The 26,258-nt window shown below is 43.4% G+C and overlaps 1 protein-coding gene across 1 annotated transcript; it reads right to left on the minus strand.

Moving 5' to 3' along the window:
• Window positions 1-795: 795 nt before the first annotated feature.
• On the minus strand, window positions 796-25,921 carry DPT (dermatopontin). Its single transcript, XM_041755548.1, has 4 exons — window positions 25,556-25,921; window positions 16,175-16,300; window positions 5,816-5,923; window positions 796-1,962 (listed from the first exon to the last, which is right to left on the minus strand). Exons 1-4 carry the CDS (start codon window positions 25,858-25,860, stop codon window positions 1,896-1,898), a joined length of 606 nt encoding a protein of 201 aa, XP_041611482.1. The 5' UTR covers window positions 25,861-25,921; the 3' UTR covers window positions 796-1,895.
• Between the last annotated feature and the right edge of the window lie 337 nt (window positions 25,922-26,258).

Genomic DNA, 26,258 nt, shown 5'->3' on the forward strand with positions numbered 1-26,258 from the left:
TCTCACCAGCCTTTTGTTTTCCTCATGGCTGCCTTCCAACTGTGCTCCACACACCCAGCTAAGGCCATTTCCTGGCTGCCAACCTGCACCAGTGCTGTAGCTGCTAAAATATTAATGGCTCCTTTTGTGAAAAATAACACAGTAAGTCTTGCTGTAAATTAAAATTAGCAAGGAGGTGGAAAACGATGAAATGGAGGAAGTAAAGCAAAGCCATAATGTGAAAAATGGCCTTATAGGGCAAAAGAGGACACCTTAGCTCTGCCTTCTCCTTCACAGTACAAGGATGTCACTGTGGGAAATGCATCTGTACTGGCCTGGATTCACCCTCTTGGCTATGTGGATGAGGTTTATGACAAAGAAGATAGCCCCTGTGGTTTTGCCTGGCTACCTGCTGTCCTGGGTCCACTGGAGGAGAGGAGGCGGGAAGGGCAGCACAGATTTGGGAACAAAAGGTAAACTGTGTGGATAAAGAGAACTGGGGCTCCCAGTGTCAAAAATGCATGTGACATGTTGGTGGGAGGAGGGCTGAAGTATGCTGATGGCAAATTAGGTTACATCCAAAGCCAAAAAATGTGGTTCTACCCTTCGTTCAGTCTTTAGTGAAACCACTTAGCACTTTATGTTTTAATTATTAGATTCGCTAACTATACTCTTTTCTCGTCATCGTTGTTGTCCTGATGCCTTGCACCATGCTTGGCACAAGTCACAATGATAAGCTACATTTTCCTAATGGATGGGATGAATAATTGGAAAGGGGAGGGGTAGAGACCAAAAATTGACCCTTAACATTTGCAGCACAGTGAATATTACCATTTTTATTCCTTTTATGATGAAGAGAGTACAAAGGGCTGGGGACAGAGACATCACAGGTGGAGGAAAGATAGTGTCAACTCTGCAAAATATATCCCTAAATTATACATAGAAGGGAAATAGAGTCTCAGGGCAGCCTTTCCCAGCTAGAAAATTGGGACCTATCCTGGTGAGTTTTCTGATAACTTCTACAGCTACCAGGGCATATGCCAGTATTCCCAGGAGTCCTGAACACATCTCCTGGTGCCAGTAACTCAAACATCCTTTTCTATTCCCAAAGCAACCTGGCCATTCTTTCTTTCCCCTCAAGTTCCTAACTGGAGTCTCATTCTCTCTGTCTTCTTCCGTATTCTTGTCTGACTCGAGCCAGATTTGCATAGGTTTCTCTGGTTTCTGCATCACTGGCATAACTGGGTATGGCTACAGTCTTCTTTCAATTCAGGAAATTCTTCCAATGCTAAGGCTTTCAGCTCTGCCCAGACTCTTTCACCTTTCCATTTTACCTCCTGCCCCCTTCCTCCTGGAGCACAGAACTCTGCACTTTGGACTTCCAAGCAAGCATGGCTTATGTGGAGGGGAAGAGTAGAAGCATGTCCCATTAAGGCTTGATGAGGACCCTGGGTTTCATTCAAATAGACTGACCTGCAAAGAACCTTCATCGCCACCTTCTTTAATTTCTGCCATTCACTTCTTCATAGATACTGTTCAGCCCCAGGCCTACCTGCAGCTCATTTGGTAGTAAAAGCAGTAGTGAAGCTGTGAGAGGTGGCCCAGGAACCAGGCTTTTTTTCTGGCTGTGAGCATGCACGCTGTATATGCAGTGTGCAAGAAAGCCATTGTCAGTCATATAAAACGGTTGCTATGGAATATGTTGAAAGTGGGAACATGATTTAATTGTGGATTTAATTGTAAGTGTGATACTAGTCAGAAAGGCCCAGGAAGCTGGCACTGCAGCCACTAACCAACTCAGGGAGAAGAAAAGAGCAGCAGAAACCGCTTCGGAGCTCCAGCTGATGTTGATGTGTGTGGACATCCTCAGGTCTCCTGGCCCCCTTCCCCTCACCCAGATTTGGTAAGTGGCAGAGCTAAACATTTGCAAATTCACAGTCATAGTCAGTCATCCGGCACATTATGAACTTCCACTGGCGATCCCTGTGGGGAGAGAGTCAGAAAACCAATGCCAGTGAGAAAAATCACTGCTGAGGGAAAAGCAGTGAACAACCTTTGGAGAATTTAGGAACTGAAGGGACACCTTATCTCACTTTGTACTGTAGGAAGTCTCTAGAAAACCATCAGGTAATCATCTGTGAGGTCTGGAGTCCTAGACACCTCCCTCCTCTGTGCAGGTGACACATTGTAGGTTACTGGCTATGTGGAGGTCCTATTTGTCATTCAGGGTCAGCTGGCACTGCTCTGTCCCACGGGTACCTCAAGGACAAATAGGTTAACAGCTTGAAATAAAAGCATTTATTTAACATTGTCTCCATTCCATTGTAAAGAATCTTCTCTTAAGCAGGCCACCCATTTGCTCACTTATTTTTTTACTGAATACTTACTACATTCTAGGCTCCATATTATACGCAATGTGTTTCCCTTCAGAAAACACTACTGTAGGGAAACTAAGTGAAGGGAAATAACTCTAAAACCTCATAAAGTCAAAAAGAAAATGCCTGCCATTCATGCATAACAGAAATTGAATTGCGTATTAGTTCTAGAGGTCAGGCATGGGTATGAAAGTACATACAATTGCTCAGTTTTGGAAAATGTGGTGTGGATACACTTCAATGAATGTTCTTTGCTAAGGGCAAGCCTATGTTCTTTGTTCACCTATTGAACAAAAATTTATTGAGTGCCTACTCTGCATGGCGCTATTCTGGTGTAATATCATTTAACAGTGATATATCAATTGTAATCATTATTCTGTGAGTGCATTCAGTATATCAAAAACATTGCACTGGTGTCCAGGTTTGCTCATTTACTCTTCACCATGATTCATAATTTAGGTGGAGAAGTAGACTTAGAGCAACATGTGACATTCTTTAAGACAATGAAGTGATAATTTCAGATTCCAAGTGTTGACCTGAAATCTTATTCTTTCTCTTACACAACAATATCTCCATCATTACATGCCCATAACCCTATCAGAGGACATGGCTGTGAAATCCTCTGCAAAGTCCCAACAAAGGGCAAAAATCAAGAGTCATTCCAGATATGATCATGCAAATCTTTCCAAAGCACAGCTGGGTCATTTAATTTTTGAATTAGCCTTCTCCCTTTCAACCTGGAGGCTTCTTCCCAGTTGAGTTTATCCTAACCAACAAGTAATACTGAGAAGGTCTCCATCCAGCCTTTGATCTGGAACATGAGATTGACCACATTTAGTTCTGGGAGATACCTCTTGCCAGCAGCTATGGGACATATTGGTCAGCCTAAATTAGGGTTTGTAGTTCTGAGTCTGCTGCTCCAAGTGATTTATTTAAAATGATTTGGAAGAGCTTCTCCTGGTACGAGTCCTGAGAGCCTTGGTGCCCAACTATTTATTAGTATTTATTCCTGCAGTTGTCAACAGAGGACATGGCTTCTTTTAGATGGAGATTAGCATATTGGTGGCATGCATGTTTATCAAATGAATTTCATTACTGTAATGAGTCTTATTTATCTGTATACCAACAGACAGATAAATAGGCTCTTAAGCCAGGCATTCACACTACTCTTTTAAGAGGCTGTTAATTGATGCTGAGCCAATTTTAGACTTGGTCCTAAGAGAACCAAGGGACTCAATCAAGCTCAGTCTTTGATTTCTTTCCAGAACAGTGTCTTTCAAGCAGGGACACTTTTGCTCCCCCGGGGGGTTTTTAGTTGTCACAATTATGGGGGAGGGGAGATTCTACTGCCATCTAGTGATAGGGATCAGGGATGCCACTAAACATCTGCAATGAAGGACAGGCTCCAGCAACAGAATTATCTGGCCCGAGATGTCAATAGTGCTCAGGCTGAGCAACTCCATTCCAGGAGGAACCCACTATGATTTGCATATGGAAGGAAGGTCCCTGACCAGTAGGTCCTGGACTGAGGATATTTCTCCAAGCTGATGGCCTTAGTATCTTTCAGCAGAGCTGAAGGAACACATGCTGTGGATCTTTAAGCCATTGATTGTTAATGACAGCAACAAAAATCACATGGCTATGTTCATTTTTTAAAAAAATGCATGGCATGATATCTGTTTTCCAAGATTTGGGGTTAATCCACATAACTGAAAAATTTCAAGCCAAAGGGAATTCAATATTTTAACTATATACATGTAGTAGTAATTTTGGATAGTAGTCTTTATTATATTATTTCCTGCTTTTTTTTTTCTAAAGATTTTATTTATTTATTCATGAGAGACACAGAGAGACAGAGACACAGGCAGAGGGAGAAGCAGGCTCTCTGCAGGGAGCCTCACATGGGACTCAATCCTGGGTCTCCAGGATCTCACCCTGGGCTGAAGGCAGGGCTAAACCACTGAGCCACCCGGGCTGCCCTATTTCCTGCCTTCTTAACCAGCCAATGCAGAACTTATTTTCTTATTGACTTGGAGACATTATTAAGAATACTGAGCACCCTGCTGCACTGTTATCCAGTCTGTCCTCAGGGGTGACACACCTGTTAATTGTCACCAGGCTCCCACGTGTTTTTTTTTTTTTAAAGATTTTTATTTATTTATTAATGAGAGACACACACACACACACAGAGGCAGAGACACAGGCAGAGGGAGAAGCAGGCTCCATGCAGGGAGCCCGATGTGGGATCCCCAGGATCATGTGCTGGGCCGAAGGTGGCGCTAAACCGCTGAGCCACCTGGGCTGCCCCCCATGGTTTTGAGTTCTAAAGTCTTTCCTTTCCTTTCCTTTCCTTTCCTTTTTTTTTCTTTACTTTTCTTAAATATATTTTGCATGTGTGCCACATCATTTAACTATTCCTGCTGGTGAAGAAAGTTTCATTCCATGTACTATTTATCCTGTTTATTTTTAAATTTTCTGCCTCTAGAAAATAGGTAACTAAGCTGCTTAAAAATGGATCTAAAGTAAAAATGATTAACGTGTGAGAAATGAAGGGTTGTCTTAGGAATAAACATAAAGGAGTCTACACCATGCAGTGTGCCTTTCAGAGCTGTTTAATGTTTGTTCTATTGTTTTGTTCTTGTTTTTTTAAATTCTGGGCCATGTTAACTTCTGTTAGGGGAGATATCATTTCATTTAAAAACATAAATATCCCTGAAAAATAAGTCACACTCACATTCATCATAGTCCATTATTTAATGAGTTAATGTAAGTTTTGTTCTGTTTGCAAAACATTTACTATGACTTTTCAGGATTTCATGCACTGTGTAAAAGTGATTATCACCTGACCAAAAGTACCTGAATTTATTGAGTAGGGAGGGAGGAAAGTTCTCATGTTCTTCCTATTGTTCTGAGCATTTGGAATAGGATTGGGGAGCTGCTTAGGAAAGGAAGAATTTTGTTTTGCCTTCAGGTTATATAAATCCTCCCCTTTCCTTTCTAAGGAAGCGGAGTCCCTTCCCCTTCTCTTTTCTCCCTCCCTGCAACCCAAGGTAGGGGTTATCTAGAGACCAGCATGGGCACCTGGGGGTCCAATTTGACAGTGGGTACTCCTTTGACTATTTTTGCCCTCTCTTCCTGACACTGGATCAGAAAAAGTGCTCTTTGAAATCGAGTGAAGGGAGCAGAGCCTAGCACATCGCAGGAGACCAAGCTGAGGCTTTCGTGCTCTGAGTGGCCTGGAGCCCATTCTCCTCTCTAAGGGTGAGCTGCTCCATGAAATGGGTTTATGAAAATAGCTCCATTCCCATGGCCTTCCATCACCCAGGCAACTCTCAGTTAATTCTAAACCAAGTAGGAAATAAACTAGGGGAAAAAGTGGATGGAAATTCCTGCCAATGTGGTCCTTGCTGGGAGCTGGTCCCTGGCTCCTCCTTTAGCTCCTAGCCCCTAGGAAGGCTCACCTTTCTACTGCAGAGAAAGTGGTGGTTGCTCCTCGCATATAGTAGTCATAATTGTAGGAAATCATGTCCATTTCCTCTCCATAGTGGCCTGGATATTCTGTGGTCAGCCTATGCAGGAAGAATAAAAGTTTACAGGAAAAATATAAAACACAGTATTATTACAAAGAAGAGATGGCATTTAAATATGACAGGATACCCAAAGCCAGAGTTAGATGGCCCCCACCAAACCATTCCAGGCTGTGAAAAGATGGGTGCTTTCCTTCTGCTTCTCATCTTTCTTATTCTTGTCGTTAAACTACACAAGATGTTGATAACTCCCCAGTCCTTGAGGAAATATTAATTACCATCAATAGTAGTCCATGTCATTTAAGCCTGCTGGAATCATGTTTCCAAACTGTGGATTATGATTATTAGTGGATCATGAAATCAATTTAATTGGTTATTACCAAATGAGCTTTAAAAAAGAAAAAGTAGAATAGAAAATATCAGGGCATATGCTAAAGATAAGTTCTTGTGTATCTGTGTAAAAATTTCATTTCAAATATACTATATACATGTATTTATGACGTATGTATGGTGTGATAGTTTAATATGTTTTTTTACTGTGAGTTATGATTAAAGTGTATGAAAAATGAAGTTGTATTTAATCCGCACAAAGGTAGTCTTTTCCTTGTCCACCATTGTTTTGTGGCACCTAAAACAGTTCCTACTACATAGTAAGTATTTGCTAAATAAATAATGGCCTTGGGAGAGTCACTTAATCTCAGTTTCCTGGTCTATAGAAGAATGAAAGCTACATAATAGGTTTGTCACTGGATCTAGAAAAGATATGTGCGGATCATAGGAGCAATTTTGTTTCTTCTTCCCCTTTCCTTCTTTCCCCCTCCAAGATTAAGTTAATCCAAGGCCTCTACATGAGTAAGTTTGCCATGGCCCACCTGGAATAAATCAAGAATCTCCTGATTTTCATTATGGGATCTTTGGGACCAAAATAGTCCTTTCAGTGTGAAATGGATCTGCCAAAGTTGTCTGCTTCTCCAAGGCAGTTGTAAGTGGCAGTAATTTCATCTGATTTGGGTTCACTGTGTCATTGTATATATGTTGTATATATGTTGATGGTAGATGTTCCACTGTGTAAACTTAATATTGCAAGGATTATCATGAAATCTTAAAAAGACTGATTTATAAACTGGAAGCTCTCCAAGGAGAATCTCAGTGTTTGGATGCAGCAAGATCAATGGTTAGCTCAAGATAATGTGGAGTTAGCTAGAGCCCTGAATGCCCATTCTCTACCCTTACAATTGTTCCTTCTTCACATGATGTAATTATCCTTGTTTTGGGACTTTTCTCAAGACATAATTGCTCTGGAGCACCTGGGTGGTTCAGTGGTTGAGCTTCTGCCTTTGGTTCAGGTTGTGATCCGGGGTCCTGGGATCAAGCCCTGCATTAGGCTCTCTGCACGGAGCCTGCTTCTCTCTCTGTCTATGTCTCTGCCTCTCTCTATCTCTCTCATGAATAAATAAAAATAAAAATCTAAAAAACAAAAGACATAATTATGCTTCATTAGGATGCCAAGCCCAACCCAGAATGCGTTACATTTGTTTTCACTTAATGTGCTCATGAAGGGAAATAAGGCTCTGCTAATTCAGAAATCTATTTTGTGCTTCTAAAGAGACCCAAACAAGGACTTCCTCTTTCTAATGAAAGTGCTTAAATGACTCATAAGTGGACTTAATAGGCCCTTACTTGGATCCCATAGATTTGGATCTATGAGGATGCTGACAAGTGCTAAAGTTTATCCCAAAATGAGGCATTGGTTGAGACCGTACATAATACAAATTAGAATTTAAAAAAATGGGGTAAGAGGTGTTTTCCCTACTTCAGGGAACATAAAATATTTTCTAGAACTTTGAGGCACTCTTGAGATTCAATGTACAAAAACTAATTGCCAAACATTTTTATATGTTCAAAGGCAAAAATCTATATATGGCAATACTGCACTAAACTAAATCCAATGGCAAAATTATTTGGAAACAATCAGTCTAGATATTTATTTACTTATTTATTTTTAAAGATTTTATTTATTTATTCGAGAAACAGAGAGGCAGAGACACAGGCAGAATGAGAAGCAGGCTCCATGCAGGGAGCCCAATGTGGGACTTGATCCCAGGTCTCCAGGATCAGGCCCTGGGCTGAAGGCAGCGCTAAACCGCTGAGCCACCAGGGCTGCCCCTAGATATTTATTTTTTAAGTCTTTGCTGATTTGATGTCAGATTACTTGCTTAGTTAAACAAATTTGGAATAAAGTGGAAAAGAAAGGCTTGCATATAAAAAATAGTGAAGTTTTAAGCTTCAAAAGGGAAAAATTGATCCAGTATTTTAACTGGCACTCTCTATTGCTTCATTTTTTATAGTGATCAGAGATAGGCCCCCAGATCAACTGGACAGTCTGTCTGGAAGCCTCTCTGTGGGAGACTGCTATCAGTACATTTCTAGATTGCCCTGGAGAAGGCATGGTGCATGTTCATTGGTAAATTTCCATCTTGGTCCCAGTTAGGGTTTTGTTTTACTTGATTTTTGGTGGTGGTTGTTGTTTTGTTACAAAACTGTGAGATAAATTTAGACTATTTTATAGAACCCTGGATTAAGAGGGCCAGGGAAGGAATTTGGACATTGATGTAAATTATGCCTGCTTAATGCAACTAAAAATAGGGAGAAATGGCCCAAATCATTAGTAGAAAGTGAACCTCCCAAAAACCATCCATAGAGGGAACTGCTGTTTCAATATGAGTTTTAGAACCAGATAGGTGTGTCTCCATTTAGTTCCTGATGACATCATGCACACACAAAATGCCTTAATAAATGAAAACCCCAGTAATAGCTCCTCTGAGAAAACACAGAATTTAAACTTTTAAAGCTAGACACTGAAACAGAGGCATAGAGACTTGTCAGGAAATTAAAAGACACTACAAGGAAGCAACAGATCAAGGTTTCATAAGCAGTGGCATTGAGCTTCCTGAGGGCGGGTGGGGAAGAGTTCTGTGTGGTTCCAGCTTCCTTGTGAATTACTAGGTCACTCCAGGCAGCTGTTTGGCAAAGCATACTTCGTGCAGAGCATCGCCATATATTCCTAGACCAATTACAACAGTCAAGCAAGGGTTTAGCTTGGCAAGATGAAGGAAAGGGCCAATCAGTAAGATGCCTTTATTCAGTGGACTGAGATGGGTATATAACTGAAGCTCTTCTATCAGGATCTGTATCTACCCCTTTACAAAGAACTGTGTGTGTGTGTGTGTGTGTGTGTGTGTGTGTTCCTTCTCTCACTTCCCTTTTTAAAAGATTTTATTTATTTATTCATGGGAGACACAGACAGAGAGGCAGAGATGTAAGGAGAGGGAGAAGCAGGCTCCTTACAGGGAACCTGATGTGGGACTCAATCCCTGGTCCTGGGATCACTCCCTGAGCCAAAGGCAGATGCTTAACCACTGAGCCACCCAGGCATCCCACCTCCTCTCATTTCTCCATGAGTGGCTACTGGGGTACACTTCCTTACCCCATAATACATTTTCTGCCAAGAAATGTTTAAACAACATTTGAGAGAAGCTTTTTCTGTTCAGTCCAACCTCTAATTCTGTTTTTGCCCATATTTTCTCCATTTCCCAATTAGCACCTTGTTTTAAATATCCTGTTTTAATATCCTGTTACTTCTCAGCACTACATATCTAGCATTTGGTTTAAAAAAAAAAACAGGATCCCGGGCAGCCTGGGTGGCTCAGTGGTTTAGCACTGCCTTCAGCCCAGGGTGTGATCCTGGAGACCCGAGAACAAGTCCCACGTCAGCCTCCCTGCATGGAGCCTGCTTCTCTTTCTGCCTTTGTCTCTACCTCTCTTTCTCTGTGTCTCTCATGAATAAATTTTTTAAAAAATTAAAAAAAAAAGGGATCCCATAAAAGCATTTTTTTTCATGATGATGACCAGTAAGGTGTGCTCCTTTAAGGGTCAGTGGTACTTGGCAGCATATAAGCCTTAATGAGCTAGTTCACAGTGGCATGGAGGAGAAATTCAGCATTTGTAGAATTGATATTTTGAGGTTGGCCTATACTCTACATCCAGCTACAAGGAGTATGTCCTTCTCTGACAGGCAAATCAGTGAGGATTTTTTTTTTTTTTAATAAACAGAATCTGTTCATGAGCAATGCTCTTGCATACTGCTTTTCCAGGTAAACTAGCAGGAATGGGCATATTTTAGGTTAGACTAATTTGTTAATGGTGTGGCATCCTGAATAGGAGCTACAACAGAACTTGTTTGAATTATTTTTACAAAGATGAAAAAAAATACGGCCCAAATGCAGTTATGTATAAAGGAAAGCATGTGCAAAGGAGCAGCCACTTGGCTTCTCCTCCAGAGAGCTGGGGAACTGGCCCCGTGGAATTGAATGACCAGGTCTCTGTAGCCACCAAAGTGCCCTCCTCTGTGGAAAGATCCTAGACCCCGGGAGGATGAGAAAGAACCTTGTATGTTCATGTCTGTCTTTTTTCAGCCTTTTGGAGATTTATATTTCAAATGATTCAAATATGTATCACAACAGGGAAACCAGTTCCAGAGATATCTCTGACTTAAATTAGAAAGAGGAAAACCTCTGACAATTTTCCAAATTTCTCTCTTGGAACGGAATTTCTAGCTCACCGTCTATGCCTGGGGTTGCTCAGCAAACACATTTGTCTCCACTCCTGCTGGCTTTCATCAGCCACATTACATCATGGTCATCTTGGTCCTAAACACTGATGGGGACAACTCCACCTCCAACATCTCTACTCCAGCTAAAATAACCCTCTCTTTCCTGTTTTCTTCCAGATATCAACTGTGTTGCTACCTGATACTTCACCCCTGTGGGTCTTACTTTCTCCCCTGGATTGAGAGAACCAGGATGGGGCAGAGGGCATGTGGTTGGGAGGCAGATAGACTTGCTTGAACAGACTTTGGAAATTTGAAAGAGTTACAACTTCTGCACCTCGGTTCGCTCATCTGTGTGAAACTATCATATTTTCTGTGTGTGAGAAGGCAAAGAGCTAACACATGAGCACGGGCTAGGTGCTCAATAAATAAAAGTATCATCATCATTATCATAGGGAACAGAATCAAAGTGTATAAATTGTACTTATTTTATATCCATTCACATTGACTGGCCGATTAAATAAATTAATAAATGGAGGAATGAATGATTGTCTCTAGACTCCAGGAAAGGCAAGTAGACTAGCTAAAATGGAGTGTGAGTGTCTTCATCTCTGTCATAACAGCTTCTAACTTGCTTGAGGAACCAGCATAGAAGCTGCCCTTCTTACCATCCTCTGGGCACAGCGCTGAGCAGGCACCTGAATGGGGGTGGGAGGAATGGGGGTGGGAGGTTACAGAAACAGCAGTGGAGGTGCCTATGACATCATTCTCGTCCCTGCCATGATTTCATGGGGACTGGTCTTGTTGACCAGTCTTGTATTAAACAATACCCATCTTGTATTAAAATCTGAACCACGAGATGAGGAGTTAAAGATTAGCTTTGATTGAGGCTTTGGGGTGGGGACAGGGGAGGAGAATGTTCTAGTTGGCTGGTTTTGTTGTTAACTAGAACTACCTAGGAATTAAGAAAAATATTCTCTGGTGTAGGACCTGAGCTTCAGGGGAGATAAGCAGCGGAGAAAGTGACATTTGAGAGTCACAGGAGCTCAAGGTTGGAGGAAAACTGAAATGTCATCTATGTTGATTCTGAGGAATGACATTATTTTTTTTCCGTCAAAACATAATATGCAGCGAATCTAGTGAAGGGCCACAGGTCTGGAGATGAACCGGAAATCGATGCTCAATTCAAAACCATCAGTTCCTGGAACCCTTAGCCTCTGCCTGGCCAGCCTCCCTTGCATGCTGATGGGGGACAGACTGGTGCGTGGCAGGCAGGGGCTGCAGCTGCTTGGAGACTGGGGAATTATTATTAACAGGCTCTGAAGGGTTGTGGCTTCTTCAGTGACATGTGTTTGTGGTTTGCAGAAGACTGGACTAAGAATTTGAATTCTCATATGTAAATAAATATGTGTAAAATTTATATATGTATCCAATCCTGTGGGGACTGTTTAATGACAGCATGTCTGAATCTATCCGTAATTCACTCTTTTGCCAAAGTTCAGTGAGGCCATACAATCCAATGAGAAACCTCACAGTCTAAAATGAGAGCAGCACCTTGGTCCCCAGTGAACAAATAAATCTTGCACTCATTTGGGAGTTGGTTGGATGATTTGTTTTCTTTTCCTACAAGAGTGGTGCTATTTCTAAATCCTTAAATGTTTGCAAATGCAAAGATGATAGTTGCTCATTTAGCTAGTTCAAAACAGGGTCAGGCTCAGTGCTGCAAAATGGCTTTCAAAGTAGGAGAGAAAAATGTTCCCACCCACATGCGTCCAGTTCCCTGGGAGGTAATTCTAGCCAGTTTAAGTGATGTGAGGGGAAGCTTCAAATAGAAAAGTTATCAGCAGTTTTCGCTGTGGGAAGGTGTGGGAAAACACTTCTCGCTCTGACGGGCTGTTAGAAAGATCAAATAAAATAATGCTTGTGAGAGAATCCTTTCCAACTATAAAACATCATCGTACCAATGTCAGGTTTCACCACTGTTACTGTTCCTATGGGTCTGCAACATTCACTCAAGAAATTTATTAAGGGCCTATATTGTGCCAGGCAATATGCTGAGATGCTGAAGAAATAAGACCTAATTTCTGCTCTAGACGCTTCATGTAGTTTAGAAGGACATATAATATAACGTCATGACTCAGGCAATTTGAGGATGCCACTAAAATGTCTAGATACCCCAGTGGGATAGTGAGTCATGAACTGCATACCACGGTGCATACTGCAATCTCATTCTGCTGCTTCTCCAAGCTTCCCTTGAAAAAGTACCATTTCCTTGGACAACCGCAGTGGCTCTCAGCTCTGACACCATGAAGTCAGAAATAGATGCAGCTAAACAAAACCTTGCTCAGAGGGACATACTTCCAAGTTGACTTGCTGTATCTTTCTGAGTAATTCTCTCCTCTTTTCCCCCATGGATTCTGCTGGCCATCAGTGACATGTCTGGGTGGTAGAGTCGGGCGAGGGAGGGGGCAGGCTATTGTAGACCAAGGCTAAGGGTCAGTTTTGCCATAGGGCCCTGAATGTCTTGGGCAACTGAAGACATGTTGCTCATCTTCCTTTTTTTCATTTTTAACCTCACGACTTTGTTCTTACATGTGCATCTCCATGTTCATGAAATTCTTAACATCTTAGCAATTGGTGAGCTGCATCTAAGAGAACTTGAGAAGTCATTTCTAAAGTGTGTGAGAGGAAGGACATCCAATACTTGTGGGGAGCAGGAGGAGCCTGGAACCAGCTCCCAAAGGACCAATGGAAATCTGGAGCATCATTAGAAAATTAGTGGAATTTTGAGACATAGAGACCTGGATGTCTTTGGGTCTCAGCATTCAAAGAAACAGGGTAAACTTCAAGCAACAATGCTCAGGATAGTGATGCAGATCACAGACTGCATAGAGTATGGGGACCCTGGGAAGATTAGATATTTCTCCTTTATCCCACCCTTACCTCCATTCACCCCCACCACTGCTGTTTGACAATTTTTCCAAAATGAGTGAGCCTCAGTTTCTTGCCTGCCTTATCATCAAAAGCTTTGGGTCCTACGTCCACTTCTTGTTACTGCTCTGTTTGGCCAGAAGCTAGGTGGCCAGCCAGTGACTGTGTGACCACTAGAGGGGCAGACTCTCCCACCTATTTTGGCAGAGAAGTCAGTCCTTACAGTGATGTGACATGCAGGTGTCCCAGGTCTTTTCTCCCTTGCCTGGAGAGCAAAAAGCCCATCACCTCCAGTTACACTAAGTGGACGTCTCTTGTTTCTCTGCACAACCAGCTCAAGTCACTAGTTCTGCTTCCTGATGGGTGATCCCACCCCTGACTGTCATGACCTTGCTTGAGTCCTTTGAAAGACCCTTCAGTTAGTCAGGAGGCTGGGTCTACACTGCAGCTGAGAAGGTTGAAGGGCACAGGTCCATCCTGTGTGATCAAAGCCAGTGGCAATACCAGACATATATTATCTCATTTTATCTTCGCAGAATTAGAAAGTAGGCCAAAGTTATTCATTCATTCAACAAATGTCAAGTGCCTAATAAGTGCTTGGCATTAGTTAAGGGCTTGGAATATATTAATACAAAGATCTTTGCTTGTAAAGAGCTTACATTCTTAGGTAAGGATGGGAAAGTGGGATTTAAAACCAGATTTAAAAAAAAACACACAAACTTTTAGAGTTAAGTAAGTAAATTAGATTTTCTGGGCCTCTTCACCTTATTCTGCATGCCATTCGGAATCATTTATTCAAATATGCACTCAATAATTATCAAGCAGATACTATGTTCCAAGCATTACGCTGGGCCCTGGGGATATATGTATCTTCCAGTTCAAATGTAATCCACTAAGTGCTATAGTGGGCATCCATGAGGGGCAGAAAACAGGACCCCCACACACACTTGGAATTCCCTACTGTCCTTAGGCTGTCCATCCTCCCTACCACAGAAGCTCGGGGTTGACTTCTCTTTATCCCTTCTCTCCTGAACATGCTCCTCTGGATCACACAGTGTACTGCAACCCTGATGTATTCCTTTGGAGCCCAAGGGGAAGTCTTGCTAATGTAGTAATGGATTGTTTACTCTTTCAAATAATTTATTTACATTTTAACTGGTTTTTAATGCCTTGCCACAAGGGAGGCAGATAAGGGGAGGCACTTTCTGTTAGCAGCCTGTGGATGGGAAGATTGGGGAAAGCCATGCCTCTCATGGCCCAGGGGGCAGGCTCCTACCTTCTCTTCCCACTCTGTGGGGCCCAGTCATCTTTAAGACCTTCATCTTCTCTTTGAAAACAGTTATGGGCATCTGTATTGCCTTTTGCAAAGGCACCTTTGGAGTCAAGGAATTTTTAGGGCTCAAAAGAACCTCAAAGATCTTTTGGTGGCCTTCAGGGAATTTGAAGGCTCCTGGAAATGCTGTGTAAACTTTTGTTTGAATATGCTGAGGTGCATTTTCTTTTTTCTGAAGACAAGAGCTACAGCATTCATCAGATTCTTAAAAATCTCAGAGACCCAAAAGAGGTTGGCCATCATTTTAAGTGGTGGACTTAAGGAGAGGAGACCTGTCATTACAGAGGCAGGAGCTCAAGTTTATTGTTGCCCCATTGGTGCTTCTTCCACTCCACCCCACCACGTGCAGGCTTTAGGTCTTTGCCTCAGTATCTATCATAGTTCTATCCTAACACCCTGGCCACCCCTGCTCACCTGCCATGGTAGGATGAGAACTGCTTTATGGGGGCAGCTTTGGAGAGCTGGAGCAAGCCCCTGCTCCATCATACAGCTACTGATATTGACTGGCTTTGAGCTCTGAATTTATTATTCATCATTACTTTAAACAGAAAAATGTTAGCTTTTGGAGTTGCCTATGCCTAGAGCCTTTGTGCCCTGTGTGGGCGTCTGTGGAGTAACACTGTCTGGTGGCAGAAGAAAACATAACCCGCAAAGCTCCCCTTTCAAGCATCACACTGCAGAAAGATAAATCACTTGAGTGAGCCAAGCTTCAAATGTTGACACTTTTAGATCCCTTTGTCCAAGGCAGAAATGCCTGGCTTGTTTTTAGACTGAAGAACTTTGGATAAGTTGTGTTGTCAGCACCCAGTGGAAGTTATCAGGGTAAATAAATATACACATATTCTCCTAGTCGGTTTGAAAGCTAGATCAGGGAATATTTGGCATCAGCCCAAGGAGCAGGAAAGGAACAAAATTATACCAACTGGAATTACCAATTGATCTAGAAAACACTAGCCTCTTTGGTGTATAATTATATACTACATTTGCCACTTTGACCTGTGACAAGAAAAAAACAGATTCCCAAACAGGTCCCCCGCAGCACTGGATGTGATGAGAGAAAGAGCACTGTAATGAGTCAATAGATCTCAGCTCTAGAGGTGAAACCCCATAAAATAGCTGGGTATCTTTGGATAAGTGACTTCCTTGTTCTACTGTTCTGTTTGTTTCTTTCCTGCCAAAAGAGGGGTATAGATGTATTGGGTTGATGAGCTGTGAGGTCTATCCCAGTATGATTATTATTCTAGCCTTTTCATTAATTTTATACACTCATTTCCTTCTATCAGCTGCATGCTGCTTTCCAAGCTTGTTCACGACAACCTAGGCTTATCTGAAGTCAGAAACATGGACCAGAGAACCCCCCCCCCAAACTCTCCCTCAGCCCCAGGAGTCTTTAGGGGTTGTATTTGGCTACCAGGCTCACCAGCAGGAATATGGACATCTCTTGCTGTAGCGACAGCAGTAAAACTGCCACTCCCGATCCAGCACAGATTCGAAGTAGCGGCTCTGGAACCCTGCCACCAGCCCGTTGTTGGAACATGTCTGGTACCTGAAGAGAAGAGAACCATTCCAAGTGAACTAACGACAAGGAGGCCGAAAACTCCAGCTCCCACAGCTACTGAGCCAGGCCATGCTTCAACTGACCTAGATCCTTGACATTTATTACTTTTTTTTTTTCAAGAGGAAGGGAGAGAGAGAGGTGGGAGGGAGGGGTAGAGGGAGAGAGAGAGAACTTAAGCAGGTTTCACTCCTAGTGCACAGCATGACACAGGGCTCGATCTCAGGACCCTGAGATCATGACCTGTGCTGAAATCAAGAGTCGGACGCTTAACCGACTGGGCCAGGCAGGCACCCCAATTTATCCTATTTTAATGCAAATAATAAAGACTTTGTCATATTTGTAGAAGTAATATATGCTGACCATTAAAAGTCAAATGATTCAGAATATTTGAGCTGAAGGAAATTGGGGAGCACTGCTCCTGATAGACTTCTGTGAATTGATAGAAGAAAGCATAAATGGATGGGTATAGAAGCATCTAGATTTTCACAAATGCAAGATTGTATTATTTATGCCAGTTAAAAGAGAACACAATTTATTTTACTTGCATTTAAAATAAAAAGAAGACAAAGATACGCACAATGAATGGATGAACTTCAAACAACATTTCTTTTGCTCAAGAGCAAATAGAGGGGGGATCCCTGGATGGCTCAGCGGTTTAGCGCCTGCCTTCAGCCCAGGGTGTGATCCTGGGGTCTTGGGATTGAGTCCCACATCAGGCTCCCTGCATGGAGCCTGCTTCTTCCTCTGCCTGTGTCTCTGCCTGTCTCTCTCTCTCTCTCTCTCTCTCTCTCTCTGTCTCTCATGAATAAATAAATAAAATCTTAAAAAAAAAAAAAAGAGCAAATAGACCCTTGGGACTTAGCACAGGACACTTGTTCACTCTAGCCCCACATAGCTACAAAGCCCAGATGGGTGCAACACATTGTCCAGGGCCATGCAGAGGGAGACTGGGACCACATCCTCAGGTTCTCATGACTGTAAGATCTCTGGGGTTAGGGCAGGGTTTGCTTGGATTTATCCCCCGTGCCCACAGTGGGTCCTGGCATATGGAGGCATTCCTCACAGGGTAGTGAGAGGCCAACTGACCTTATCAAACTCCCTCCGGGGGTCTTTCACCTTTCTTAGATGATCTTTCTAATTCTCCCAAGAAGGTAACTCTTCCTCTCTGGTCCACAGACCCTCCCTGAGGCCACATGCATTATCATTCTTTCTTTCTAGCTGGGCTGCAGCTGCCTCTAGGAATTGGCCCCTTTTATCTTCACAGCACCTTCCTAACTAAGCATTGGCATTCTCCCACCCGTACCCCATATCCCACTGGTGCCTGAAGGCCGCCACTTTCTGTTGGATGATGAGGATGCTGTTCTCCACTCTACCACAGTGGGCTCCTACATAAGGTGGGGTCTTTCACAAATCCTTCCAAAATAAGTCATTAGTCCATCAGGTTCTCTGCATTTCCTATCCACCCAGACACTGATCATTTTCCCTCTCATAAGTGAGCAGAGCAGGAGATTGTCTATGTGTAGCTTGATAGCTACTGGAACACAACCCTGTTTTCCAAGTACAGATAAGTTTCCAGAAAATATAACATATAAAGTAAGAATAAGTACTCTGTGCTGATAGGTGAGAGGGACCTTGCTGACACACAAACTATAAAGCCATTGGTGGTGACTGGTTTTGTGTTATTCTTTGTAATAGGTAGAAATGATCTTGTGGATCTGATGAAACTAGATATTAAATACATTTCATGACTCTGATCAGAAAACATCTGTCCTTTTTCTCATTTATTATTCATTTATTCATTCATGCATACCTACATTCAAATATGCATGCATTTATTTGTTCATCCACTCAACAAACTTGTGCCTGGCTACTCTTCTGTATCAATCACAGTGCTTCTGTGTTGAAGGAACTGAGGGATGGGTTTGGTGCTTGGCCAGCCTTGCAGATTAGCCTGAGTTGCCTGTCCCTGGGACTTGGAAGAGGTTCTAATGGACCCTAGAGACCTCAGATATAGGAGATCAGGAATTCAGATTAAAATTAAGATTAAAGTGTGCATTGAGACCTATGGCCCTGACGTGCTAGCTTTCCTTCTCTACCATTACTCACATCTCATCTGGAGAAGTGCCATTTTGGAAAACATTTGGCATATTTTGGAAGCCACATGATTGGAATGGAATGCTTGGGTCTGGGATAGTGGATAGTCCAAGATAGTCTATTATATCCTAATTCTAGCAGTGTGAGAGCTTTTCAATAGAAAGTACTCAAAGTTGTAAATGATGCTTCTGTGATCTTCCTTCTCACCATCACTACAATTCTGGCTTCCTCTAAAATAGCCCTTTCAGAAACTCAGTAAGCCTGTGGTTTCCTGGTGGCTGTTGTTTCATTGTTTTGGTCTGTCCTGTGCACTCTCATCACCACAGGGGACAGTGTTCCCAGGGTGGTAAGTTCTCTTAAGTAAAAATAAGTGTAGCAAGATAAGCTGACCTGTTTCATGGTGTACCAGTTTGAAGGCAATCCAAGTTCTGTGAATTCTCCGCCAGCTGTCAGCCAGGCAGCTGGCCCCACAGTCCTGTATGGGTAGTGTGTGTTACTCCCTCACACACCACCTCAGATAATGCTGCCCTGTGAAGATTATTTGGATACTACAGGCCCAGAGCCTGAGAACATCTGGTGAAAATTAGAAAACAAAGCAGAGCTCTCTTCACCTAGTTCCTGTCCCACAGTCTTCACATTTTGGTAGAGAAAGCATGCATTGGAGTTTCATAGTGCATGTGGCCAACACAATGAAATTAATTCTTCCAGAATTAGATTTTTGTTGAGGGTACATTCATGTGGGGATTAGTAAAGCAGAAGGGCTAAGAGTACGGGCTATGCTGTAGGACTGGTGCTCTAGTCACTTCTGGCTGTGTCACCTTGGGCAGGCTTCATACCCTCTGTTAGCCTCAGTTTTCTCACTTGTAGAATGGGCACATACTTTGAAAAGTTTTTATGAAGACCAAATAAGACAATGCATATACATTCTGGTGCTTAATAAATTATTTATTATTTATGTTTTTGATGATTAATAAGCTATTTATTATTGTCATCGCATTTCATTTCATCCACTCTACAATTTTGTGCATACCTGGCCAAAGCTACCTTGGCTCCCCAGTCCTTCAGCCAGAGGAAATCTAATGGACTCCAATGCAGTCCCTGAGCTACTGTTTCCCTAAAACAAAGCTCAGGGAGGTTGGCTGTCTTTGTTGCTGATGCACTCCCACTTTGTAGCATAGATACTTTAGTGTATGGTAAATTCCTTAAGGGGAAACATCATTCAGTTTGAATTCTACACAGTGCCTGACACGACAGGTCTAGCAGATGTTTAACAGAAGAACAAATGAATGGATAACTGGTCTGAAGTCTTTTATCACCAGAGGCAGAGTTGACATTGAAAAGCCTATCATTCAGATCCAGAAAGGGCCCTGAGACTTCCCCAAGAGTGAGTGATGATCTCCCCACATCCACCTTCTCCCTTAGGAGCAAAGCTTGCTTAGGCTAAGGGTGAGACATGAACAGAGCTATGGGCTTTCCTCCTCTCACTTCCTGTCCTTTTCAATCTCCTTTTTGTAAAAGCACCTTATTTGACAAGAACTCACTTAGACATTTGGCCACAAGCTGCAACTTTGGGATAACAAGCATGGGAGCAGGGGTGAGGGCTCCTGTGAACACGAGGGGGATGGGGGAAAAGGAGAGGGCTGCATTGCTGAAGTGATTCAAACTCAATTTTTAAAAAGTGGTTAGTGGTGAAAAGACACACCAAAGGCTCTGCTTCACTTCTCAGTGCCTGCTCTATGCTCCTGAACCACCCCACAAGAGTGTGGACCCAAGACTGCAGCTTCTGGATGGATTGTGACAGACCCCAGTGGAGCCGTGGGCATGGACTCCATAAGAACATCCCCTTGGGGTCTGAGTTCTTGGGGGCCCTGCTTCAGAGGTTATCTATTCCTCAGTTCAGAAGGTGTATTTTCTTTCTCACCATCCATCCTTTGGAAAGCTGAAGGCTCAATTTTGTTTTATAAACTGGATCATTGTTGGCCCTGCTCCACCTGCCAGAAGAAACTTTCTAGAAGGCAAATTACAAGGCAGTTAGTTATCTCTTCCCTGACAATATTCAAGGACCTTCTCTGAGAGGGTAGTCTTCTGAAAGTGGCTTATCTCGAGGCTGTCACCTGGAAAGCAAAGACAGAAAACCTTTTCCTGTGTCGGCAGCAACAAAACAAGAAAACAACAGGGAATAGGGGAAGAGCTGTTGTTGAGAAAGCAGCAGACCCAAGTTCTGTCCCCACCCTATCTTTACCACACTGTGTGGAACCTCATCTAAGTCACTGCGAGGAATGAATGAAAGAGAACACCCGCCAAACTCTTGGCCGATGTGGAAACTGGAAGAGCAGGATCCAAACGCATTTTTCTGAGGCCAAGGCTTTGTACATGAGCTATCAGGGGGTTGCTCCAAGAATGTCCTTTGCTTCTGGCCCATCCTCTAGCCAGGCTTTTTTCCTGTCTCCTACATCCTTCATTGGGTCAAGAGCCATTTGTCAGGCCAAATGATGGAGGCTGGGACTGGAAAGTTTGCACATGTATGGTTTTGTTGGTGAACTCTTTTGTGGAGATTTCGTCTTTCCCTCCAATCTCTGCTGGTTTGGTCTAAATTTATAAAAAAGTTCAAACTCTTACAGTGATGAGTTTGGTGTAGAACAGTGTAAAGCAGTGCCATCTTGGTCAAGCTTTCATAGTCACATCAAATGGGTGGGCGAGTTGTGCTGGTTTCTTTCCTCCCAGTTGCACAGACATGCAATGTGCTCCAGTCCTGTTAGCCAGTTTCCAACCACACGCAGAGATAGGAAAAGAGCTCTCTGTGTTGGGGAGACTGTATGACACAGTCTTTACTTTACTCCTTCTTTACTCCCCCAAATTTCTCCCCCAATCCAGTTTGACAAGGGCTTAAATTCCACCAAGAGAGATGCATTATTTTAGAGTAAAGCTTGATTCCTATTAATTTTATTTTCCCCAGAGTAATCCTTTGAGTTGCTCTAAGGCATTTATGACATAGTCCACAGGGTTTTAGAATGTTCATTAAATCTCCCAACAAATACTCACTGGAACCTACTCTATACTTGGTACTATGCTTGGCCTGGAATCCTTTCTAAAGGACAGTCCCAGTAAGCACAGACTAAGATTAGACTAGGAGTAACTAAGGGCATAGACTATATGTCATTCACCTTCATGTTCCTGGAGTCTGGCAAAATTGTGATAATAAGCATTTGGTAGTGAATGAGTGAGCAAAAGAACTCACCAAAGGCAAGCCACATGATGGAGAAGAGAAGAAAGGAAAACTGTCCTACAGAGCTATGTTAGCATCAAGGTCAATCCGAAACTGAGAATAGTGGGCAGGAGCTCAGTTTTCCATAATCTGACTCTACTGGAGACGAGGGCTCTGTATAATACAGAGCAATCCTCCTCACCCCGATTTGTGGTTCTGAGCACTCAGAACATACAGCATCCTCCTCCTCAGAAAGTCTTTCTCAGTTTACCATGTTTAAACCCACATTTCCCACCCTCTACTCCCAACCTGATATATATTTGCTGTAGCGCACTTGTCATTAGCTGATTTGTATTTGTATATTATTTGTCTTCTTCAAAACAAGCTTCACAAATGTAGGGACTTTGTCTTATTTGATGCTGCATAGAGTATTTCCCAGGGTTCATAAATTTAAATGGTCAGCTCTAATAGAAGCTACCATTTAAAAATACCTTCCTGAGATCTTTTGAAGCCCAGGGCCAGGGTAGTAGGGAGGCAGGAAGAAAGCAAGTACCAATAAACAGAATGTTGTTACTTTGAATTCAGGCTCCATGTAAATCTGCCTTGCTCAAAACCAGCCTCATCAAATTCCAGATTCACTAAACTTGTATTGACTGCCTGTGACGTGCATTTGTTTACATTGAGATTTAGGGTTCCTTTATACATTTTTCCCATAAGCACACAGTGACATCCCCTATTGTGAGGTGGGTGCCACACCTTCCTTTTTCCAGAATGACAAATCAAATCCTCAGGACCACAGGGCTAAGAGATGATAGAAACAGGAGCTATGAATCAAGATTTCCCAATTCTAAGACCAGAGTTCCTTCTACCACATGACAGCTCATGCTCACTAAAAAATTCCAGCTTCACTTTGTTCCACGTAGTATCTACATGTCTTATAGCCTGTGCCATGCCAAGTTAGAGGAGATTCCCTGAGAACAGCCTAGGCATGCTCTGAAATGGCAAAGTGCCACTCTTAGGACTCAGTTAAAGCCTCTTGGTGGTCATTAGTAGGGGAGCCAGGGTGCACACTCAAATCTAGCACCTGAAGAGGTACTTTTCTACAGAGAAATTATAGCAAACAATAGTGTTATGAGCCACTCAGCTATGCTTGGAGCACCACCTTTCACTTCTTTATTTTCAAAGATATTATTTATTTATTTGAGAGAGGGGGAGAGTGAATGGGAGGGAGAGTGGAGAATCTGAAGCAGACGCCATGAACACAGAGCCTGAGGCGGGGCTCAATCCGAGGACCCTGAGATCATGTCCTGAGTTGCAGCCAAGAGTCTGAGTTTCACCCAGGTGCCCTGTGGAGCACCTTTTAAATCTGTGCTTCAGTTAGCCAATGTCTTTAGTAGATCCTATGTATTGTTGTCAAATCTGTGTTGAGACTCCTCCTCCCTCTTAAAATAAACCTGCAAGCTGATTCATTTATATGAAGCAGCCAAATTCACAAAACTATCAACAACTCTTCTCCCAGGGCAGATTGAAAACTTGCAGCCCATGGGAAGTGTAACTACCCCTCAGCCTATGAGCAAATTCTTTCCTTCCAGATTTTTCACTGAGACTGAAGTCTAAACTCAAAGCAATAATCATCTAAATAAATGCTTCTGGGGTAATTGGTATCAGACCTGGGGCAGTTGAGTTTTACTGTAAAGGAGCTGTTTTTCATGTTTGTACATTTTTTTACTCTGTGATTAGCAGAGTAGGAGGCAACAGAGGGTGGAAAGGGGGAAAGAAAATTGTTTGAGTCAGCATAGCCCAAAATGTGGAGGCAGAGGTAAAAGAGTGATCTTGCTTGTCAGCCTCTCACTAGACTCTCATTGGCCAAACAAAATCATGTTATGTCCACTCCCTTCCTTTTTTGCTTTTCTTCAAATAGTCTGGGAGTTAATGACAAACCAGATGCAAGTTGCCAAGTTTAAAACTAAACATCATTTGCCTTCTCTCCCTAGCAGGGATAAACACAAAGATCAACAGAATGCAAGAAAAATCCAAGTGCATTTTCAGGGCCAAACAGAGCATGGGGTATTGGAGTTGTGGATTCTTCTGAGATCATGTAGTATGATCACTCATTTTCCAGATGAGATGGGAGCCTAGAGAGTTGAATCCCTGGTGCAAGATCACATAGTCTTGGAAACTGGATCTGAATCCAGTCCTTCTGACTCAGAGCCCAGGGCTCTTCCTTTGGGGTTAAGAAATCAACTCTGAGTGCTGCTTTACTATATGGCTCTAAAAAGGGACATTAGAAAGGGACCCCACCCATATAATGACCCATAGATGAGAGGACAGGGTAGACAGTATACCTAGGTTGGTCCTGTGCTCCATGCCAGGCAATGGGTCTGGCAGTGGGAATCTTTGAGACAAGGCTGGACTCTGAGCTGGCCACCTATCAGAAGGAGTTTTGGATAATTAAATCTGCTCACCAGAGGCCTAGTCCTCCAGGGCTGGGCTTCCACTGTGACCTTGCAGATCCCATCCTCCCAGGATGAAGAACTTCCCTGGGTCCAGTCCTGTCCCCTGGATGGGCTGATGGCCCGCATTAGGTGGGAGCAGCAGGCTCTCAAGTAGCTCATCACTGTGGCCAAGAGCACACACTTTGGAGTAAATTCACTAGATCCAAATCCTGGCTTTATCACTTTCTGGCTGAGGAAACACTTGGGTCTCTAGACCATAGTTTACCAATAAAATGACTTATATTTGTTTTGAGCATTAATGAGGTAATCCATATAAAGCATCAGCATAGGGCTAGCTCAGGGTAAGCCCTCAATAAATGGCGGCTGTTTTGACTACTCCGAAGTCCCCTCTCTTGCCTGGCTCCTCCACACATGTGTCAGTGTCTTTTCCTCTCAGTGTCTCATCATGGTTCTGTCTGCTGATTGTGTGATCCCCCAGAGTTTGACCACCCCAAAGCTCTTTCTACCACATGCCTGCAGGAATCCTCATAGAGTCCTGCTCTACAGATAGCACCGCAGCAGCCTACCTTGCTAACTGGGCTTCTTCCTCCCTGGACCTGGCTTCCCCAGAGCCTGTCACCCCCAGGGTCCACCTTTCCCCACCCCCACCCCCCTGGGGTCCTGCTCCCCATCCAGGCTGCATGAATAGCCAACCTAGCAGTCAGTAGTACTGGGATGGGCTCCTGACCAACTACTGGGGCTGAGACTGTCACACCCCACAGCAAAGCACAGGCCTGGATCATTTCCATGCCATTGACTGCGGCAGAACAGCGCTTCTCCCTAAAAGTCTTTAGTAAACTATTTTCTGGCAGTGAAACCCACTTTAAATTCAGACAGAGAGAAGGACTTTGGTGCTTATGACTGAGAGAGCACATTTTACCAGCACAGCAGAGAGGTATTTAATTTCACTTCTCTTTGCCTGAATTTCTTTGCCTGCTCTCCTCCATTCACTTGTTTTCAAAAACCACACTTCTCAAACTGTCTGTAGTGAGGTAGGTCTAGTCATTTACTGTCCCCAAACTGTTGTGGGCCAATACTTTTGTAAAACAGTAAAAATAAATTACTACAAAACAAGAATGTCTTCTGGACATTACAACAACCTTAAAATTGCTATAAAGTGTCTTAAAAACTTTCCATTTCTGTACCTATCATTTTGCAGCCTAGAAAACATTTCACAGACCCATGATAGTCCCTGGACCAAATTGAGAGGAGGGCTGCTTCTGGAAGGAGCAGAACCACAGAGGAGCCCATCTGCCACGAGCACTGCGGATCCTGGGTTTCTGTCCTGTAATGTGGGCTACTGGGCAGCAGCCCTGCCCTCGAGAGAATGAGTTCCTGGCCTAGTCTTTAGAGGCTGGGGTCAAGCAGCACCCCCCCTCCAGGGTGAGGGATATGCTGCGATGCCCCCTCCCCCCTTGCCCCCCTCCCCAGAGTGCAGGCTGCCCTTACCACTCCATCCCAGCTCTGTTGATTTCTTCCCACCAGCACTCCGTGGGCTCCCCGAGGTTCTGCGGCGTGGGCATGCAGGCATAGTTCCACTGTCTGTCCGAGCCTTCTTTCTTGTTGAAGATGCTCCTCACGGCCACCACCACCTGCCCATGGGGACACTGGTAGCTGAAACCCTGCCGGTTCAGATTCACCCACCCGTCGTCACTATAGTCATGGTACTGCTGGTATGGGTACCCATAGTCTCCGTACTGGCCCCAGGCCACGGTGACCAGTGGCAGAAGCACCCATAGCAGAGTGAGGTCCATGCTGCCTGGGCTTCTGGCAAAAAGTGTCACCCTAGGTTTGCTGGGCTGACCGTTTTATACAGCTGCCGCTGACATGTGGCTTCCAGATGTGGGTGAGCAGGCTCCAACTGCAGTGTGTCATCGTTTAAGCAAAACTTTTCGGCGTGGAGATCCTGGCCATAAGTCCATCCAGTTTGTTTTAAGGTGGAATTCTAGGAAAATGTAAGGAACATACAAATGAAAGAAACTCTCTGGAGAAAGAACAACCCTGTGAAAAGATTATTAAAGCGAATGGCTTCACACCCCTTAGAAGCCTTCACCTGAGAGGACAGTGTGTTTGCCCCCTCATCACTCAGGACCTTCCCTCCCTCTGCTCCCTTCCCCCAGTAAACCCCTGCATTTGTTCTCCAAACTAGACT

Source organism: Vulpes lagopus, chromosome 1 (assembly GCF_018345385.1).
Source record: "Vulpes lagopus strain Blue_001 chromosome 1, ASM1834538v1, whole genome shotgun sequence".
In the NCBI taxonomy this organism is placed as follows: Eukaryota; Metazoa; Chordata; class Mammalia; order Carnivora; family Canidae; genus Vulpes; species Vulpes lagopus.

Coding starts and splice junctions, on each gene's coding strand:
- DPT (XM_041755548.1), bottom strand. CDS start 25,860: ATGGACCTCACTCTGCTATGGGTGCTTCTGCCACTGGTCACCGTGGCC. Junction 16,301..25,555: donor AACAGAGCTGGGATGGAGTG/GTAAGGGCAGCC, acceptor TCTTCTCTTCAG/GTACCAGACATGTTCCAACA. Junction 5,924..16,174: donor AGATGTCCATATTCCTGCTG/GTGAGCCTGGTA, acceptor CTTCCTGCATAG/GCTGACCACAGAATATCCAG.